The sequence below is a fragment of the Copadichromis virginalis genome, linkage group LG13, assembly GCF_057382275.1.
Source record: "Copadichromis virginalis isolate Kocher_CV1m ecotype Utaka linkage group LG13, C_Virginalis_male_GT1.1, whole genome shotgun sequence".
NCBI classification, from domain to species: Eukaryota; Metazoa; Chordata; class Actinopteri; order Cichliformes; family Cichlidae; genus Copadichromis; species Copadichromis virginalis.
The window spans coordinates 11053479-11076095 of NC_140630.1; the positions used below are offsets into that span (position 1 = coordinate 11053479).

Here is a 22617-nt window from a genome sequence, read left to right on the forward strand (position 1 = left end):
CCTCTCATCTCTCCTGTCTTCTCAGCAGTGGTCCACCTGATATCAGCAGGAGTCATAATTAATGGAGTGGAAGTTGCATTGTTGACCTTTTCGCAGGTGATCATCACAATGACGTTCCCGTTAATTGACCAGCCATCACTCTTCAGCCACCACCACTGCAATTATCACACAATCGCTCACTTGCATACACTTGAGAAAAGAGGACGCTACACAAAAACATCTTGCAGCACATGCGCACACGTTTACAGACTCACAACTACAAGATAAATCTCTGCTGAGAGAAATGGTGAAAAGAACCTGTGATATCAAAACTTTACATGCAATTTACTCGGTTCTCACGTTGTATGCTTCTGTCCGTCATACACACACACGTGCGTATACACTAGTTCACTGTAAAATATCCTCTATTAGCGGACAGCTCTCTTTCTCTCTCTGGGTGTTATACCTGGCTATTACTCATAATGACTGTGACATTAAAATAATGATAACGCTGTTTGCTAATGCTGCACTTAGCGCACATGCACGTACTTGTGCAGACAGATACACACAGACTATGCACAAGATGAAGTAGGCAAAGTGATTTTGCTTCAACCAACAGAATGTCCATCTTTTCAGAGTATGTTTGTATGTGAATGTGTGTAAGTCAACGTGCAGGAGTGGTGGACGGTAAATGCCATTTATCCACCTGCAAAGGTTTTATAACGCCAGTGCCAGTGCTTGTGTACTGTTCCACAAACAGGACAGTTTTCAGAGTTGTGTTGGAAACCCTAAACGCTTTCAGGGTGACTGAAGAGGATAATAAAACTGGAGCCTTAAAAAGACTTTAAGCCCTTTGTTACAGTTCTAAACTTGGACACTAGGGAGGCATGTCATTCAAAACACGCCATTATATTCAGACAGTGTCAAAATCTCAGAATAAATCTTGTGATGATCACGGGTTCACAGACATGGATGCATTCACACATATATAGAAGTAAAATGAGGACTACCTGAAAATACAGACAAAATCTATTTTATCTTTGTGTGGCTGAACAACATGAAAAAAGTTGGAAAAAGAAAAGAAAACAAGAAAAGGACATCTTCTTCATTCAAGTGCTCTTTTTAGGGATAAGCACACCAACCCTCTGCATGTACTCCTTCACGACATCCATGAATTTTCACTGTAATCCTGCTCTTTTCTTTCTGCCTGGAAGCTCTATCTTTATCATCCTCTGTCTAATATATCCACTATGCTTTGTCTGAACAAATTTACCTCCTTTTGTTTTTTTGTTAATGCTACTGTCTCCCAACCATACATTCTGCACTCTGGGTTTGCATTGCCCCTATCAGACATAAGCTGAAATGTCAAACAGACAGTATTCTGAATGTTCATAATCACAGGATAGTATCATCAGCCTATGTCAGCAGTGCCCCGCCCCTTCTAAACAGCCCGCTGTATTTTCTTCTCTGGGCATCTTTTGGCTTCACTGAATTTTATTTAGGCCAAATTCTCTGTCAATTTTATAATCACCTTCCACACCGGTTGAAAGTTTTCTGGAACAACAAAGTTCAAAAGTCCTAAAGTTTCATCTTGAGGATCCATTTAACCACTAGAAGACGTTGGGTTGCCACTGCGACAGGTACAGCATACGTGTTATCTCCTGACAGATTCTACTTCATTGCCAACATACATTAAGTAGCGAAGTGTTTTAGCGGAAAGTTTCACAGCGACTCAAAGAAGCCTTGACACTCCAAATGACAGTTAGCTTTTTTTTTTTTAATTCTTCTTGCGTATGTATGAACTGGTACACACAATGCTTTTCTACTCTGTTTGAGCACTCAGAGCACTGTCTTACTCATTCACCCATCCTCACACACATTAATTCAAACACTTGATTTTCTAGGCCACAATACTTTTAGCAAAAATTCACATATTCACACATACCAGTGGATGCGTTGGAGGCAAATCGGGTTGAAGTTTTTGACAACCTGAAAACAGAACCCTGCGGCCCAGTTTCCTCTAAGAACACCTGGATTACAGTATCTTACTGGGTTATTATGGAACACCAGCTTGAAGCAGAAAAAAAAGATGTGGTTCCCGATTTGTCTGAAGCTCTAGATTTCAGTGACCGATGGGCTAATTGTTATGTTTATGTTGCTCTATCTCTCCATTTCCATCTCCATTTCTGCTCCTCCCTCCATCCACCCTCAACTCTTTCTCTATCTTACCGAATCTCCTTCCTTGTCAAGATGCAATTATTTGCAATTTGCCTAAGTCATCCATTTGCTGGGACACCAAGCAGAAAACGAGGCAATTTGGTGTAAAATGGAGGCAGGCGGGTGTCTGAGCATATGCATGTATGTGTGAATGTGAGTGTGTGGACAAGGCAGGGGAAGGTCCAGGCGCTGGTGGGGGGCCATGTAAAGACTGTCACACAGAAGTGAAAATTAATGTCATGAACGCACACACAGATCGTGTATATGTACTGGCTCTGTGTGTGTGTGTGTGTGTGTGTGTGTGTGTGTGTGTGTATACCTACCAGTCTGCACACATGATGAAATCAAAGTGACCCTCCAGTGCAGAAATATCCATCTCACAGTCCCACCTTACTACCCTGTAACACACACATAAAAGAGAGACTAAAGTTGAGTATCTGAAGGGAAGGTGACAGAAGACAACCAGTACTGATAAAACACTACACCAAGCAAAAGCCTCTTTTTTTCCCTTTTTCTTCCCTCACTGCTCCCTTTAGAGCTTCTTGCTCTCTGACAGGTCTCTTACTGACCCCCACTGTTTTTCTGCTTCAGAGGAGACCTGGAGAAAGCATCAGGAAGGGAAGACATGTCACCTGTGAGGTAAAGAGAGGTGACTTCTGACATGACACTTGACATTTATACCATGTGAACACACACATGCACCCTTAAAGGCCACCTCTATAGAGGTTTCCAGTCAACATCCACACTCTCCTCTTTCTTGCTCGATAGATACAATGACTGACAAAGTGCAGTGACACCAAATGGTTTTCACCTTACACAACGTATGCTACTCAACCCTATTCACACTAGAAAAAAAACACTATACATTTGAAGATACATACGATTGGATGAGCTGTTGTTTGAAACGGGGAGAGCTTATACCCCCATGGCTCTATGCAGTATGTAGTAATTTAATGTATTCATCTGCAGGTTCTCCTCAAAAAGTAATCATCACAGTTCGAAACTAGAACAACAGTACCTTAAGTGCTATACAATTGAGGGTTACTAATAAAAAGGTATCAGCTTCTAACCTGGAATAAAATGTCAGTAATTTTCATCCACAATTCTTGTGACATCTTTAGCTAAAATCACTGCCTGTAGTCAGTGTTCTGATGGTCAAGCCAGGAAGGTCATCCTGTTTCTTTGTGAACTTTGGTTTGTTGGGATTCAGGGATTGTGGCACCACAATCACCGGTCATTAATTATGTTGTCGTCTTGATTTAGCTGGACTCATACATCTGCAAGGGATTAAGATAGATATTTCACTGATAATTGCTTATCTAGTCCCAATTTGTATGTACGTTTTTAAATTAATTTTTGGTATTAATGAGGAACCTTGTCCAGTACTTTACATATTAATGTTGCCATACACATTAAACATGTTCTCAAATCAGATTTCAAGTGTAATGCCCCCCACTCCAGCCACTTCTGATATTTTGAAGAATTTGGACTAAAACTTCTCTAGGCTCCAGCTCAGTTTCAAGGCAAAACCAGTAGATGATGCCATTGGTTGATAGTGACAGATATTAACGTATATCTGTGTGTTTATGGCACTGATAGATTTTAATAATAATAATAATCTATATAGCGCTTTTCGGGGCCCTCAAAGCGCTTTACAATTCCACTATTCATTCACTCTCACATTCACACACTGGTGGAGGCAGCTACAGTTGTAGCCACAGCTGCCCTGGGGCAGACTGACAGAAGCGAGGCTGCCATATCGCGCCATCGGCCCCTCTGACCACCACCAGTAGGCAACGGGTGAAGTGTCTTGCCCAAGGACACAACGACCGAGACTGTCCAAGCCGGGGCTCAAACCGGCAACCTTCCGGTTACAAGACGAACTGCCAACTCTTGAGCCACGATTGCCCTAACATAAATATCACATTTTTCATGTTTTAATAGAGTAAAATTCTTGCTGTTTATGCAGGTTGAGGGTTCTGTGGTCTCTGGTTTGCCAGGTTTCCAGCCTCAGTCATCAGGCTGTGGTATCTGACTCTGCATTTCAATAATTACTTTCTCAATTACTGGCCACTGCTATGAGCCTAACTGCATTGATGTTTAAGTTTTTGTTGTCGGTTACCAGAGTTAGATATGCCATTTCTTTCATGCTCCAGTTTGCCTTTGAGATTGTATAAAGACTGTGCTGATACCGTGTACCGTTAGAGGAGCTCCGTTTTTCTCTCCATCTCTTCTTCCACACCATTTTCCCTTCCTCTTATTCACACTGTCAGGCAGATTGGGGGATTATTAATTAGGCATTATTAACACTCAGTAAACAAAACATTAGGCCCCGCTAGAAACACAATCTCGAATCACAGCAGGCGGTCCCAACACACGCGCACACATATGCGTGGATGTGCGCACACCATCACACGACATGCCCCTCCCCATCCATCCCCTTGTACAATCGCATCGTGCCCTTCGCCCTCTCTTGCAGCGCAGAGATGACAGCAGGCATAATCTGAAAAGAAAACAATCAAAGTAATGTAGCCTAATTATACGTTTACTTTTTCACTCCATCTTCCACTCATGTAAATATGCGCAGAAACGCGAGACAGCGAAAGAGAGAGAAGAGGTAGGGGACCAAAATCGTCAGTCAATGGAAAAAAAGCCTTTTAAGGCAGGGACAACAATTAACTACGTTTTAGCCCGTCCTTGCATATGAGGTGTGAGTCTGTGTGTGTGTGTGCGCGCGTGTGCAATGGAAAGTTATCTCATTGGTTTCCGGATGAGAAACCCCTATCAAAGAGGGTCTTTTTCTTTGATGATCCCACAAGCGTGTGCATATACATATTTTGCACTTAAAGAACGGGTATTACAGTATGTAACTAACCATTTCATATAAACATTTTTTAAGTGGCATATTTATTGAAGATAAAATTCTGAGATTCACACAATAAAATGGCATTAAAGTGCCAAGGCAAGTAAAAAAAATGGTCTTACCTGGAAGATACATATGTTGAGCCAAACTTTCCAGCTTGCCTGTTTTTCTCAACCAGCCCTCGAACATCTGGCGTGCCACAGTCAAGGATTGATGAAGCATACAAGATTCAATCTCTGGACATACAATTCAATAAAAAAACTAAAATAAATAAAAGAAAGATGCTAAGAGTAGATCAGAGAGAAAGGAAAAAGTCAAAGGGTGTGTGCTAAATCACTGCAATTAGGACATAAATACATATTGAAACATGAGCAGAACTGAAATATTTGTATCCATGAAATTAATTGTTCAAGATAGTGTACAGTGCAGTTTTTCGATAGAAATTTCTGGTGTAAAAACTTCTGTTGGATTTTATTTAATACTTTTATCAGAATATATTTTTTTAGAAATAGAAGTTTCAAATCAGACTTCAATTCTATGTATTTTGCTTCCAAGGAGCCAAACCTTCTTGTAGTTTTGTGGTGGTCTTGAGTAGTAGTTCTCCAGGCTTTCTGAAGGTCCTTTATTTGTGTGTGTGACTTTGATTGTTAAGCTATTTTAACACTGACCTATGAATCATTCAAGCAAAAAAGGCACCTAACTCAAAGCATAAACCCATGTTGTGCCTACACATAATAGATAACTTAGCATAGAACCAACTTTAAGTTCTATCTTTAGGCTTGTCATTGGCTGGACAGAGTGGAAAAAATGCAGCAAACATACAAAGAAGAGCTTTGAATGTCCTACAAGAGACCTGGAGAACTTTTCCTAAAGACCAAAGAAATTAGAAAAGAGATTTTCTAAGAAAGTTGGAGGTGTGTTGAAGAATAAAAGTTGTCATACCAAATACTGACTTTTAAGTTCATTAGAACTTTATAAACTCTTTTTTTAAATGCAAACGTGGGAAGTCTGTTAAAAATGCAAAATTCAAAGATTTAAACTACTGGTGACGATCCACTTAAAGATATTAAGGTTTTTGGAAATGTACAAAGCCAAAAGCCAAAGAGGTGCATCAGGAATGATAAACTCTAAGACCCTTTTTAGGTAAAACCACATATGGTAGGCATCTACATGGAGAAAGCTTCAGTGAGCAGAGATCATCTCCAGGGAAAGAGAGCCAGTCTACGGAAGCAGATCACAGCAGCCTCTAGCTAGATCAATGGGAAGGCTTTTAACCACAGATACAAAACTCACACTGTCCTTCTCATATGCATGCACACACACACGCACCAAGACACACAAAGGCTGGGTGATTGATGTCAAGTTGTCTATTAATACACTGGCTTGTGGAGTTGCAAAGCAATTCAATTAGGATTTCCTTGTCTTTAAAGCCTGCAAAGACTTGAGACAAATCCAATCGACAAAGACAGAGAGCACCGAGCGAGGAAGAGAGAGAAAGACAGAGAGAGAGCAGGGATGGATGAGAAGCTGATGCACGGATTGATAGCTGGAGAGTCAATTCAAAATCAAAGACCTCTCCTGGACACGGATTCACAATAATATGTAGGTTAGCATGAACACAAAACACACATACTGGACACCTGTGCATGAGTGTGCTATGCATAGGGATGAAAGGGCAAAGAGCAGAGCAGCTTACTGTAATCTCATCACCAGCACACCACAAGAGGAGAGGTCAGCACACACACACACACCAGTTGAAAGCACACGCACGCACGCACGCACGCACACATAAAAAGGAAAAAGTTGAAGAGCGAGATTTGAGTATTATTGAACATTAAAGTGGAAGAATATTTGCTCCCATCACTAGAAGCAGACAAGCAGCAGCCAATGACATGCATCAATCATTCTTAATGGAACATTTCCATTGATTTTCAGCATGAGTATTCAAGGTCAGAGCAACAGAGGCTCTCCACTCTATAGTCGGTGTGTATTTGTGTATCTTTCTGCACTATAAATGAGGTCAACAACTTCTAAGAAAAAACGGAAAATCTATTCTCAAGATATATCTAAATGTCATCAGTTCACATTTCGTTCTTGCATATCTTCTCATCTATTTCACTGCATAAAACTGAACCCTATCACAATTCCTTATCGTTTTCTATTCTAACACTAGCGGCACAATAATGCCATGTGAGATAAACAGTAGCCATTAGCACAAGGCTAAGACCAACAGCTTCCTTTACAAGAGGAAATACCACACAGTGCCTGCGGTATGTGAATGGGCCAATTTGGCTGAGCCCAGAACAAATTATGTATTTTTCTCAACCCCCCTTTCTCTTTCAGTGTATGTTCGATCCATTCTCGGTATGATTTCACTTACAATTCCCTCTATGTGTTTGTTCTGTGAAACAAAGCTGCCGGTCAATGGTGCATTGTTTGTGTGCCCAAGTGTGTGTATGTGTGTGTGTGCGTGTGCGTGTGCTTTACAGGCTCCAAAATGTTATTGTTTGGTCTTATTGTGATCACTAACGGAGCATTGTAGCTGGCTGGGACAGAGATATTGTAAGCAGAGCTAAATATGGCCATATCGGTCAATGGGGAAGAAATGTGTATTTATATTGCCTGCTTTTGTGAAACAACTGCAGCGAGTCAGAGCTTCTTTTTGTCTGTGTAGTTGCTCGGCGAATAAAGCAAGATCTGAGAGGATGGGAGAAAAATGACAGGAATGATGAAAGGAGATGGAAGAAAAGAGGCAAAACAAGGGGCTACAAAGGAGATTAGACAGGGAGAAGTGTAAATATAGAGTAGAAAAGAAGAGCAAGACGGTTTGCAAACTGACAGAGTTGATCAATAACCCACTCAGTGAACAAATGTTGCCAAAAAACTCACCTAAAGATTTGTCCTAAAAACGTAATTATAGGCCTAAATCTTAACCAAACACACACACGCACACACAAAAAACATTTTTAACAAACCTTGATTGTTCTTGCTTCTAAAATGCTCATCAAGCCCTAACCCTAGCCTTAGCATTAGATGAAGTCTTAAACAAATTCTGACAGGATGGCAATTACTGTGCTCTTAACTTGGTATTGTAGGCAGTTAGGATTGGTAGATGCCATTTTGAGCAGTAGTGCTGGGTATTTGTCACTGTGGGTGCCCCATCTGCTGCGTTTGCCTAAAGATAAAAGAGGTAGATGGCTATTCTTCCACACTACAATCCAATCTTTGATTTCAAGGCTGGAACATGAAGGATATGACACGCTCGCTCGAAAAAGTCACTTCGTAGCTATAGCAGTGCCAGTGAAAAAGTCTTGATCACACAGCATGGAAGAAAATAAAATACTAGAATATTTCATTAGCATTAATGACAGCTTAGATTGCAGCATGCTAATTAGAATGTTTTCAGCTTTTAATTGTCAGTAACAACTGGTGCAGTGGTTTAAGCAGAAACTTTGTGATTAGGATATCTGTATTTAATTGACTACAGTTATGTAATTGGCGTATATATACACGTAGCTGCTAGTTTAGTAGGTGCACCAATCATTGTGGAAGCTGTTTTAGAATTGTTGACTATACTGCCTTAAATACAGAAGCATTTCTGTTTTGCTTACAGAATTTTTCAATCTGTGGATTTGTTTTTTTAATTACACAATTGTCAAATTGTCCGAGAATTGATGTTTTAAATATATGAAAGTCTCCCATATCATGTAATCTACAGCATATCATGTAGATTTATCACATTACATCAATAAATGGGAATGGGAAGGGAAACTGTGTACTTAAAACCCATCAGGAAAATAAAAAAAGAATTCACAGAAGTATGATTGCAGATAAATAAATATGAGGTAGAGGAACGAGGCCGAGATGAAGAGATAGACGTTAAGAGAAGGCGAGGGGAGGACGATGTAAGGATACTCTGAATGGACTTCTCATTCCCATCTGATAGCAGGACTTCCGTCACGTCAGCACAAATGGCAACCTGAGAAACAGAGAGATAGGGAAGAGACAGAGAAATGAAACAACATGGAACAAAAGAACAAAACCAAAAGCACTCTTAGATGTCGCAAACATCTGAACACACAGACACACAATAATGACATAACCATATCTACAAAGCTTCGCTCTTGCAGCCCAGCCCTCCCCGCCCTTTCTCTCCATTGCTCCCTCTCCTCGCTGCCATTTCACTCTCTATCTTCACCCCATTTTTATGTCTGCATTATTTTAATCATTCAATCAAATCAGTCAATACTTTTATCATTGTGGCTAGCGGTGGGGGCTGCTATCTTGCTATCACTCTGTTCAGTAATTGCATTGTGACAGGGGATGATGGCAAGCGCAGAGCCTTTTCATTTGACGCTGGGTGTTTATCAGGCCGAGCCATCACTCCGTTTGCCGCTGTCACTCTGCACTCGGCTCGCCAGGCCTGCCTGATGCCCTTCATATAACTTTGCAGTGTAGACTGCGAGAGGCGAAGAGAAAAGAGATGGAGGGAGACGAGAGAATGAAAAGAAAGCTTTTGCGCTGCGCTGCGTCGCGTCGCGTGTCTCTGCGTGAGGGAGATATAGATAGTGAGGTGTGTGCTTTACTATAACCTCATCTTTCACATTCTCTTTTCATTGCAAATGCTTTTATTATATCGGTGGGTGTGTGTCAGGCTGTCTATTTCTGTTAAGGAGTGTGTATGTGCATATACACACAGGTGAGTGTAACTGCAAGTAGTTATTGTGGTGGTATGCATATAAATCCTAAGATTGAAATGGCAAAAAGAAGCTGTATGATGTAGTAGACCAAAGATTTTCTGAAACAGAACACACGACACATGTTGACCCTGAAGGTTGTGTGAGAGGGTCACAGCGTGCTGTGTGTCCCACCATCTGCTCAGACAGAGGATGGCACCTCAGGCTCAACTAGTGCATTGAACTGAAAGACGGAACCCAACCTGACAGTTCATGAGCAGCATCCTACCGCCCGCTGTCACCACCGTACCACACATGAACGGTATGTACTGCTTTTGGAGGAATATATTCTGCCATCCAGTGTGCTGAACATGTGAAGTGAAGGTATCCTGTAGCATAATAACAAGGATCTTCATCTAAACAAAGGCTGTTACCCACCAATTAACCTGACATCCAGTCAAAAATCTTGCACATTTTAACAGTAAAAAAAAGAGTTTACTTTGTTTTATGTACTAAATGAAGTGCATCTAATTAGTAAAATACAATATTCATACGTTTTTCTCATAAACCAAATATGTAAACCTGTCCAATGAAAGCGCAACCTAATGCAGAGTCTAGGATTATAAGATGTACGTTTCTCCTGTTGTATATGTAAACATATTGTTGCTTTTGGCATTTTTGGCATTTTAATCTAGAGCAAAATAATTATAAAGAAAGTAAACTGAAAACAAAGGAGGGGGAAAAAAATCAGTGCTCACATGGACAACATGTGGTGAATGTGGTGTCAGTGACGGATGAAAGAGGGACGAGGAGAAGGAGAGGTGTGAAGGAAGGATTCCATCTCAAGCCACCAATGTCAAAACATGGTGTATTGACTGGCAAGAGATAAAATCCAGCTTTCAAACACACACACACACGCACACATAGAATGGCACCTAACAGATCGATGGGACGCTGACGCCTGCTATGTGGAGAAGCCCTTAAGGCCCTTGCTAATAAACCCTATGGCTGACAGACTGCAGCACACCTGCAGTGTGTGTGTGTGTGTGAGTGTTTGTAAATACCTGAGTTGCAGTTGGAATGAATATTTTTGCTGACATGCAAAATGAAATTGTATATATCATGCTGAAATTATCCAGTTATCATAATGTTTTCACAACATTCACATCGTCTTTGTCAAATTCATAAACTTCACAATTCTCCATGTAACATAAACTATGTTAGTTGAGCTACATAAATGCATTTTCAGTTGCAGTGGGTTTATTTTTTTTAAATAAATATGTAAGATTTGGAATTTCTTTTTTTAGGGTGCTGGGCAAACTGCATCAGTCTAGCATGTTTTCGACTGTGGGAGAAACCCTGAACGAGCACAGGAAGGACATGCAAACTTCACATGAAATGCAAAATACCTCTATAGTCTGGTACTGAATAACATTTTGAATGAAATTTATAAATTTTTCTAACTGCTGAGTCCTCCTAAATGACAGTGTGGACATACTGTGGAGATGTTCAGGCAGTTGGGCGCTAAACATAAGCAGAAGCTGTTTTATTAACTCTGAACAGTAGTGCTTAACTTAATTAACATCATCTAAGTAGAGAGTTTGTATGCATATACCTGTAAAGGTACACACAGATATACAAACACAGACAGATGCCCACAAGCAGTAAATGATAGTGTCTGAATAGGTATGGATACTCCGTGCACATGCTGTGTGTGTATTGATCGGTGAGGGTTGGTTTCATTAGGCAAGCCAAGCTATTTCTCTCACAGAAATATCTGTGTGTATCTCACTTACCATGAGCCCACCAAGGCAAGTCATACCTCCTCCTAACTCACACACTGCACCCCTGAGAGACAGATGAAAAAAGAGAGAGACGAGTTGGAGTGAGATTCACTTTGCTGAGCCAAACCAGCAGTTTAGTACTAAAACACACACTTGAGTTCATACTGTACAGTAGATGCACACAGATGTAGATACACACTCGCGCACACACGCATACTATCATACAAACACTAGAACACACACACACGGGAAACACAGCAGGGTAAGAAATATCAATTCAACCATCAACCTGAAAGCTGAATATTGAACACTGAGAAGCACAAGCTCAATCAGCGGGAAATCTGAGGAATACACACACACACATCCACACCAGACACCCAGAGTCCTGTAGCTCAGATGCTCACTCAACCCCTCTTTCCATCCTCTTCCTCCTTTCATCTCCCTTCCCCTCCATCTCAACCACTGTCCTCTTTCATCCCTCCCTGCCTCGCTTGCTGACCTTCACTTCGCTGCTCTGATCAATACCCCTCTCTTCCTTGCCTCCCGCCTCTTGAATGTTAAAACAGGAAATCAAAGGGTGACGTTCCACCTTGAGTGGAAATCAAAAGTGCCTGGGTGCTTTTCAGCCCTGTGCCACAGGGCAGGCCGATGCTCAGCAGACAAGAGCAGGGGAAAGAGCAGCACAGAACAACAGATTTGCACAGAAAGGTCCAAACATTTACTGCAGGTGTAAGTCTGATTTACATTTGAGTGACTTTCAGAAAGCCTGTGTTTCAGACTGATTTTCTGCCAATTAAATTTATGAACTTGTAAAACTCTGCACTGTTAAAAGGTCAATTAAAATATTACTTAAATCTCAAAGTAGAACAACAGAAATATTCTGGTGTATTAAATGTGTTACCCTTCCCACTTCTACTTTACTTTCCTCCACCTTCCTGGAAGTGATTTGTAATTTCAATTTTCTCCTTAATTTTACTGAAGAGTAGACACATTTTAAAGTCAGATTTCTATTATTTCTCTATTGTAGCTTAACAATCTGTCAGTGCAAAAAAGAAAGTATTGCTTTCCAAAATGTTTCAGAGAAAGAATGATGGTGCTCTTTTTGTTTCATTATCATAAAACAGCTTCCTGTCATAAGTGGGGTATTCATGTAGAAAAATATGGTTGAAAGTAGGGAGTTATATATGCTGCAGAAGATCTTTCTGAATACCTCACTTCTTTACAATAAAATAAAAATGAACGTTTAAGTTGTAAATATTTTACTGATGTCATACTACAGAACTTATAACTGCTGTTAGCTTTTGTGCATTTGGGGAAACAGGTGAGTTGTTTGTCGATGAAGTGAGTAGATCTAAAGAGAGGAAAAACTCACTTGAACATGTGACGTTTCTGCAGACAGTAATGCGCCATCACCTCTTCAGATGGCCACACACCTATATCAGAGAGAGACCAAGACAGAGCATGTTATTTACAACGCCTGACTGGTGTTACATGTTACAAACGTCTATCTTGCATATCTACAGTGATAAAACGCTTTGATATCTTTACCAAAACATTAAAAGAAATGAATATTGATACATAAAACCCAAAAAAACAATGAGTGTTCAGTGAAACATAATTGGATGCATTGTTTTTTTTCTCCAGTCTCTGTTCATTTGCTTCTCTTGTGCTTTCCACCTTGCCTGTGATCCAAGGCTTCTCTGTCTGTTTGTCTGTCTCCACGTCTGTCCTATCCTAAATCCTTGCCACACACTCTCTCTCATTGGGCACTGTGTATGCAAGTGTGTGTGCCTGAATGTGCGCGTATGTGTATGTGACAGGGGGTCCAGTGGGTGATAATCACAGCGTGCAGGCCTGTCTGGCTTATCACCTACTGTCAGCCCTTCTTCTTCTGCCGTGCATGTAACGCACACTAAAACGTGCACACTTGCATCCTCTGTACCGTTCCCCCTCTCTCTCAGCATACACATATATACCCGGTGACAAATACACACATCTTGGCAGTAGAAGAAGTAAACATTCATTTGAATAAAACTTCAGCTTTTTGCTTCTGGCTTTGAACAAGAAGGTTCGCCTTGGTGCTGTCTGTGTGTATTTGTGGGCACATGTGAATTTGTGTGTATGAGCGTGTGCTTGTGTGTTTGCGTGCGCAGATTTGTATGAGGGAGTTGTTTAAAATAGAGAATGAGGGGATATAGAATGAGTTTCAGAAAGCAAGCAAGCGAGGGATACAGAGATAGAAAATGAGCGAGGTAACGAGAGAAAACTGGGGAGGGGAGGAACGGAGGAGGAGGAGAGAGAAAAGGTGGTAGTCGATATAATAAGCGGCTTACAGGCGGTCTCTGTTCACCTCATGGGGTAGACATCACTGCTCTCTCGCTCTCCCTCTCTATGGCTACCTCTCTCACCCGCTCTCGCTCTAACTCTCTCTCTTTCCTCTCGCTCCGGTCTGCCAAGATTAGCTCAAGCAAGCAGGATTTAATAATGCCTATTGATAAAATGTCCAAATATTCCTTTCCCCCATTAAAAAAGGGGGAAAAAACACGCTTTCTACATCTCACACACACACACACACACACACACACATAAAAATACAATGACAGCCAGAGTAGCTACACTTCTAGAAAGTGTCAAGACATTCAAGGCTGAAATACGGTGACATTTTAAATTTCATCTGTTACTCCCCTTTACTCAGGAGCTGGCCACACAGTATGGAAAACTTTATGCTGTCAGGCAACACGCTGGTCAGTGGCACAAAGGTAGAGCAATGCTGGAGCTCGTCATGCAAGTAACTGTTATGTGACATTTTCTCATTATTAATCTAGTTTTACTCTTAAAAGTTAAAATTGTGTTAGCCATCATTAATTTAGATAACAAATAATTTACTCAAGAAGCTGAGTAGGTTTACTCAAACAGCAGTGGAAAAAAAATGTATGATAAAATTTTCAGTTCAGTTCAATTCTATTTTACTTATATAGCATCAAATCACAACAACAGTCACCTCAAGGGTCTATATAGGGTTTGCAACAATCAGACAACCCCTTGTGAGCGAGAACGTGGTGACAGTGGGAAGAAAAAACTCCCTTTTAACAGGAAGAAACCTCCAGAATAACCAGGATCAAGAAGGGGCAATCATCTGTTGTGACCGGTGGGAGGAAGACAGGGCAAAAGACACACTGTGGAAGAGAGTCAGAGATTTATAATAACTAATGCAGAGTGGTGTTGATAAAAGGTGCGTGAAGAGTGCTTTATGGGAAGACCCCAGCAGCCTGGACCTATTGCAGCATAACTAAGGAAGGATTCAGAGTCAGCTGATCCAGCCCCAATTATTTGCTTTATCAAAAAGCAGTTTTAAGCCTAATCTTAAAAGCAGAGAGATTGTCTATCTCCTGAATCCAAACTGGGAGCCAGTTCCACAGCTCACAGTTTTTCATACGATAAACAATTTTGTACCATATTGTGAGTGTTTTCAGCATGAGGACATTGTATGTGACATAAACTGCAGCTCCAGGCTGTGCCAATAAAGAAAAGGGTCAGCTAGAGCAACGATGAAGCTCATTGTGGGTTTATCTTTGCAAGGAATTTGGTTAAAATAACACACTGTAAAATATATATACACATTATACTGGATATTGTCTTCAGAAGCATCGCAGTTCTCCCTTCAACTTTGATCCTTTTCTTTCTGATTGTATGCTCACATTATATTTTATAGCATGAGAACCCAGACCTTAGCCCCGTCAAATAACAGTTTAGCCCCTTCCCTCTATGTCAACAGATGACACTTGACATAAAGGGTCAACCAGAACATCTTGAGCAGATGAACAGTAGAGGGTGGTAATGTAACATTAAAGTGGGTATGTGCTACTAAAAGCAGAAGTAAAAATTAGGCTCTTCACACTTTCATCAGCTGCTGGCTTCTGATCATGTACACAAATCATGACAAATCTTTCCACCGTAAAAGACTATGTGTCACTTTTCTATATAGAAAATAACACCAGTCAACAGAGTATCTAAGAGTTCAGTTCAATCACAATAATGTAAAATCCCCACTTTCATCACTTTTATTGAGCCAGTCCTGTAACTGTTGCCCACACTCCCTCACACAACAAAGTCTATTCATACAAGGTTATGTGCATATGTACTGCAAAAGTGCGCACACATGTTTGTGAGAGTAAGACACCACTGGGTAATACAGCTTTGTAAAGCAATATGTGACTCTGATGGTTAATCCCCAACTCCAATAACATTAATAGCCCAAGGTGATAAGAACTATGTGTGCTTGCATGTGTGATAAGTATGTGGCATCTGTTTTTGTGTGTGTGCCTCCTAGGTCGAGGTGCACTGTAGGAAATGAAGGGATCAAGAGCAGAGAACAGATTACTCTTCCTACTCAGGATAATGAAATTATTTCCCACCTTCAATTACTAGATGAAGTAAGAAAGCAGTCCAGGTGTGTGTGTGTGTGTGTGTGTGTGTGTGTGTGTGTGTGTGTGTGTGTGTGTGTGTGTGTGTGTGTCACTACTATTATCCTGAAAACCATATGTGTGGCTACGGGACTGTGTGTTTGGCACGATCACTCTGTAAGATGTCATGTGGTCACTCAGGTTAATATAAAGCATTTTTCTCATCTAAAAACTCTGTGCATATATGAAATTTGCAGAGGGGAATTTCCAATTTTACTTCTATATATCATTGAAGTGTTCCTGCTGAGTTTCTTTTATTTTTCTTGTTGTTCTCCATACAGTTGCTCGTTTTTGTTTGTTAAGCTACTTAACACTGACCTATCAATCGTTCAAGCATAATAAAGACACATAACTCATTGGATGACCCAACACTGTGTCTATACATAACAGACAAAGACAATTCTTAATTCAGTTGGATCTTTAAGCTCTATGTTAATAGTAGTTGGTTTTTATGAGAGGCAAATGGAACAGAAATGTTCCCATTTCTTTAGTTGAATCTATGAAAAATGTTGTTTGACAGGCATAAATGAGCATTTCTGCACCAATAAGGAGATTGCCAAAGAGTTATTAGCTAGAATATCTCTGCTATCTCCGCTTGGTGCACAGCATGTCCTTAAAAAAAAAAACTAAGGAAATTGAACTAAGGAGGACAAAAGCAGAAGCGACAACCCTGAAAAACTATCTATAGCAGATGAACGATATTTGAAAGTTAGGTCTCTGAAATTGGAAAGAATCCAGCAAAGCAAAACTTGAGAAATGTTTCTAAGCCTTCAGTTGATCTATTGTTCACCAGAGTAAGTGAGGCTGTCAATTAGCTTAAGGAATTCTTAACGAATGAAATGAGAACTGGGTTGGAAAACAGTGGGAACATGTTGTGTGGAGTGATGAATCCAAGTATGAAATCTTTGGTTCAAATCGTGTTCCAAATGTATGGCGGATGTTGGGAGAGCGGTACAACCAGTGTCTACAGCCATGTACAAAACACAGTGGAGGCTTTGTCATGGTTTGGGGCTTTCTGGCAATTCAGCCAGTGGTGTTGGGGATCTTGTGAATATTAGTGGAACTATGAATACAGGAAAGTACATTTAGATTTCGATCCATCATGCAACCCCATCTGGAAAGTATCTGATTGACAATAGCTTCATTTTTCAGCATGGCAGCGATCACAAACACTCTGCCGGTACAGTAAAAACATACAATGCAATACTATCAGTCATGATTTAGCCTCCCAGAGCCTAGACCTCAACATTATTGATATCTTGATATAAAACAGAACAAAAGGAAGCCAACATCCAAAGAAGAGCTTTAAATGTCATTCACGAAGCACAGAGGAGTATTCCTGGTGACTTCTTTTTTTTTTTTTTTCTTTTTTTTTTGCCTGTCCCGTTTGGCTCTTTTGCCATCAGAATTGTTGTCTAAAGGCAAAGAAAGATGCCCAACGGATTTACTTTACCAAATTGACCATCCCAGCCTTGCCGTAATGGTCCATTTGATTCACCTTTTATTGTTTATTTTATTTTCACTTACTGAATACGGGACAGACTTGACTGGGGGAAAGAAGGGGAGAAAGAAAGAGGGAAAGAGAAACAGCTGAGAAGAGGGACGGGGGAGAGGGGCAAAAGACAAAAACCAACAGAACGGGCAGAGAAAAAAAATGCATATATCAATCACCTGGGTCACCTGCTGAGAAAGAAAAAAGAAAACAAGCAGAAGAGAACAAGAGTAATAGAATAAACAACATCACAATGATATATGGGAATATGACAGTAAATACTAAATATTAAACATTATTGTGCAGCACATAAGATCAACAGAACACAGTGTGCTTTGAGGTAGGAGCCAAAAAGGGTGTAGTTTGTGGGTGTGATCACCCGTGTGTACACCTGTGAGCATGGACGCGCTTGTTTTTTGTTTTTTAAAAGGCTCCTTCATGTAATAATCTGCTAGAGGGTGTGGGGGGGCCACAGCCCCGTCCTTCAGGGCATGAAGCAGGTATGGAGGAGATCAAAACTCCAGACATCCAGAGGCCCCCAGAACACAAGAGACCAAGGAAGACCAACAGAGGGGCAGCCGCGCCACTGTCCCAGAAAGAGCTGAGGAGAGTCCCAGATGAGAGCTCACCCAGCAGCCGCGGAGCAGAAGCCAGGGGGAGTTGCAGTGACGCGCCCGTGAGCTCCGCCGGCAGCCAGCCGCGCCTGAGTGACCGAGCCCCAGGCCGAGAGGCCGGGGGCACCCCACCTCCAAAGTGGCCCGAGCGAGCCCCAGGCTCCAGGCCCCGATAAGCGGCCGCCAAGGAGTGAGCCGGTGTGTACCTGGACGCCCACCCCCGGACACAAAGAGCCACCAACGCACCGATGTCCGAGGGGGACCGCCACTGGCAGGGGAAGTGGTGGTAGGGGGAGATAGGCCTCCATACCTTGGAGGGCCTGAGATGTCCCCAGAGAGGTGGCGCCTGACACCCAACCTGACATATAGACACAGACATACAGGCACACACAGATACAAACATCCATTCCCACCCTCATGCTCTCATATGCACTTACTCCACACTCAACCAACGTGGAGACAGACATCCTGGTGACTTCTTAAAGAAATCACAAGACATTTTGCCAGCTGTTTTGAAGAATATGGGTTATTATAACAAAAATTGCCTTTCAAGCTCATTAGAACTGCAAGAACTCTATATACTGCATTTCTATATATTTTTGAACATGTTTCAATAGAAACATGTTCAAATTACTGGAACAATTTCCTATTTTCCTAGAAAAATCGAAATGGGGGTTCATGACTTTTGCACAGTCCTGCATCCCAGAACACAGCAGTTTGTTTAAGATTACATTTATAATGTAATTATATAGCCACCAAATGTACACCACCAAAGCCAGAAATACATATTTTCAATGAAGAAAACATAACATGCAAAAATGCGTTGGATAAAAACATTTTTGTAGTTTTTAACTTTTCTTAAAACGTTGGCCAAAGACATGCTTGATTGCAAACATAACCCTATGGACCCTTTATAAAATAAAATATTCACCACGTTAATATTCCATGAGGTGAAGGTCCTGCTGAAATGTTAGTTTCTACAATGCACTGAATCTAATGTATATCAGCACTATCTTCATTTGTTTTCATTCTGGTGACCACTAACTTACCCCAGTTACTACACAACTTACGGCAGCGCTAATCTGGCTTCAGTCAGTAATCACACGCACAGGGATAGAATTATCCATCTATCCTGCTGTTTTCTTGGTGCTGCCTTTCCAGGTGGCAGCAGTCTAGGAAAGGTAACCTGGTAACCCAGGTACCCTTTCCCTGCCTGTGTCCTCTGCATCTTCTTGAGGTATTTTGAGGCCAGGAAACTTAGCTAAAGGGTTATTTCAAGTATCTCAAAGGGGATCCAGGTATTATCATCTAACTAAGCCAAGATAAGCTAACAGTACTTGAGACGAGGCTTTTACTCTGTTCTCAATACCAAGAATTAATTAAACACTGCCGGAACACTTTCATTTGAAAGATAACAAGATCTGCTTAAGTTAGCTGGTGCTGAAAACAATCTAAACTGCTGCTTTTCAGACTGTGTAAACATTCACTCAAGTTCATTCATTCAAGTCAAGCTCTTTGCAGTTAGTTGGGTTTTCAGTCATCTCTTCTTTTAGCATGATAAAGGTCAGTTTAGTTATAAGACAACCAACCTAATCATATACTGGTGTGTGTGCAAGGGGCTGTATATTTGTCTTTGCAACACTGGAGTGGGATGAGATATGAGGGACTGGTAAACAGTTTTCCTTAACAAGCAGAAATTTAGCTTGCTTTCCTTTCACTCAAGGAAATAAAATGTTTGTTTTCACATTTCTTTCATCTGCCACTGCTGGGTTTCCTGCTGAGGACAGAATACTCCTGTATAGGACTATCAAGAGGATAGCATGAGTAAAAGATGAAATAAAGGGAAAACAGGAGGATGCATAAGAAGAAGATGATGAATGGAGTTGAGAGGGATGTGTTGGGAAAATGAGGAGTGTAAAAGAGCAGTGACATGAACTGGGTAGGAAGAAATATGAAGAAGTGATGGATATGGGGTTAGAAAGTCAGGTCATAAAGCATCTGTTGAGTAATGACAGAACGCGACACAAGTAAGGAAAATGAAGAAGTGATGAAGAGGCAGAAAAGTGCAACACAGAGAAAGAGAGGTATGGGAATGAGAAAGGGCATAGGAGGGAGAGAGGTAAGAAAGAGAGGAATGGATGATGAAAAAAATAGACTCTGGGCAGGGGGTGGTGGAGGTGTCAAGATGGGGGTTAAGTGGGCCATGATTTTGCTTTGTGCACGCACACACTACTACATACTGATACACACACCTCTCTGTTACTCTCTTATACACACAAGCAGACACACACACAGTGTCTTTCTCTCCCCTCAGGCCTAGTATGTCTTCAGACTCTGTGGCTCTCTGGTGGTGATCTGTCTCCACATTAAGCGAAGCCTCAGATAATTCTTAAGCCTCCTCCATGGCCGATCCAATAAGGGATAAGGCTCTCGGCTGGCCATGATCAACTGACAATCTGTCCTCTCACATGGCCACTTTAGTGAAGGCCAGGATTACCCCAGCCAGCATAGGCAGGGTAAACACAGTTCATAAGACCACATAGCTGTGTGCATGTATGCTCTCTGTTTGTGTGGGTGAAAGAGAGAATCAGAGATGGGGTGAAAGTAAAATGGTTAAGAAAGCCAGAAACAGACCAACAAAGATTCTTCACAACGATGCAAGCATTTGTGAGTATGGGTGCTTCTGTCTGTGCATGGCATCACCCTGAGGCACAGGTGACCTGCTTCTAGTTCGTTTTATCAGCTGTGGATTAACAAAATCACACACACACACATACATATATATTGTATGTAGTGAGTAGTACCTCATACAAAAATTTAATTACTTTTTAAATAATATGTGTGTGAATGTGTGGATGACTGGATGTGTAAAGCGCTTTGGGGTCCTTTGGGACTAGTAAAGTGCTATACAAATACAGGCCATTTACCATTTACCATATACTATAGTATATTTTATATATATTGCCACCATACATCCACTATTGACAAAAAGACAGCTATTTAAAAAAAGAAAAAGTTATATTCACAGTGTGCAGACTTTCACTCCTCATAAACAGTTTGTTAATCAAGAATTTGATTCATTCTAGCCTCATAATCTCTCTATGCTCTCCTTTTCTTTCTATCTCAACCCCCAAAACCTCCCTCAGCCTGATTCTCATAGAGATCTCTTCCTGTTAAAAGGGAGTTCTTCCTCCCCACCGATACCAAGTGCTCGCTCACAGGGTATCTTATTGACTGGGTTATATCTAACATTGTAAGATCTTAGCCTTGCTTTATAAAGTGCGTCAAAACCACTTTTATTGTGAATTGCTAGTTTATAAATAAAACCGAATGAATTTGATTAAATAGTAGTTTGTGGAGTATTAGGTTTCTTCTGCTTATTGTGTTTTTAGTGATGTGTTTTTTCTTACTAGGAGGTCTAACTGAAGAGAGCAGGTTATGTTGACATTGCAATAGTACAATTCTAGTTATATATGACATATATCCTAGTAATGAAAAGAAAACTGCAATCAGTTTAAAACATTATAAAGACCCTTTAACCTTATGAGTCTTCAATAAATCTTTAAAGTAAGCTGCATATCAACAGGGATAAAGACCAAAAAGAACAAATGTAACTATTTTATTTTCTAGAATTTTACTAAGCAAAAAAAGCACAATGATTTATGCCCTTTAGACCTTCATCCCCTGACAAATTAGATTAGATACTGCTTTATAAAGGCTTGAGCTATTATTAGCAATGTGTTAATATTAATAGCAATTACAAAATGATCATTCTGCCTTGCTGGTATGGTAAATACACATGCTGTGAATAGGCAGTTTAGATAGCCTATTCGCCTTTCACCAGAAGAGCCAGGCGGTGTGTGATAAGCATCGACATTCTAGCCAACAGAGTCCGCCTTGGAGACACTCCTGATCCCTTTTTCCATTGGAAAAGGCTCATTTTAGCATGCACTCACACACACACTGACACACCAGCACATGCACACAAACATGCACTCGCACACACACTTGAAGGACTGTGCAGAGCTTCGATAAGCGTGGCCTCTCTCTCAATCTCTCTCTTTCTCTCTCCCTCTCTCTCTCTGAGTAAACATCGTTTTGGATTAGGCAGAGTATAATGAGAGCAGGGGGCTATCTGCCCACCACGCCTGCATTGTGGCCCCCCGCTCCTCTCTGAGGGGGCCGGTACCAATCTTTACTCTGCTATTTATCCCCCTCCTCTGATAGCTTACTTATCTGCAGCAAAATGCCAGGGCTGACTGCCTGTCTAACTGCTCCAATACTGTAACTGCCTGCACAGTTCTCTGCCCGCCGTGCGTTTGTCTTCAAGTCTGCAAAAGCATTAAGACAAACGCATGTCTACATCTCATTTTATCTCTCCTCTACCTGTCTATCAGTATTTGTGTCAACATGAAAGATTCTTTTCTTGAACCTTGATATCATAGAGCAGAGCCTCAGCGTACAGCAGGGGTTCTCAAAGATTTGATGAGTGAGTGCCAATTTAGAGAGAAGGCCACACAGGAAAAATG

The 22617-nt window shown here is 41.0% G+C and overlaps 1 protein-coding gene across 4 annotated transcripts in view; it reads right to left on the bottom strand.

The window, feature by feature from the left end:
* camkmt (calmodulin-lysine N-methyltransferase) overlaps window positions 1-22617 on the bottom strand; it is a 124567-nt gene that overhangs the window by 22647 nt on the left and 79303 nt on the right. For all 4 annotated transcript variants that reach the window (XM_085477256.1, XM_085477257.1, XM_085477258.1 and 1 more), the window contains 5 exons: window positions 12892-12952; window positions 11532-11583; window positions 8975-9038; window positions 5182-5248; window positions 2520-2594 (listed from right to left, as the gene is read on the bottom strand). In XM_085477256.1, coding sequence (XP_085333382.1) covers window positions 2520-2594; window positions 5182-5248; window positions 8975-9038; window positions 11532-11583; window positions 12892-12952 — 319 coding nt within the window. The remainder of the gene's footprint in view (window positions 1-2519; window positions 2595-5181; window positions 5249-8974; window positions 9039-11531; window positions 11584-12891; window positions 12953-22617) is intronic.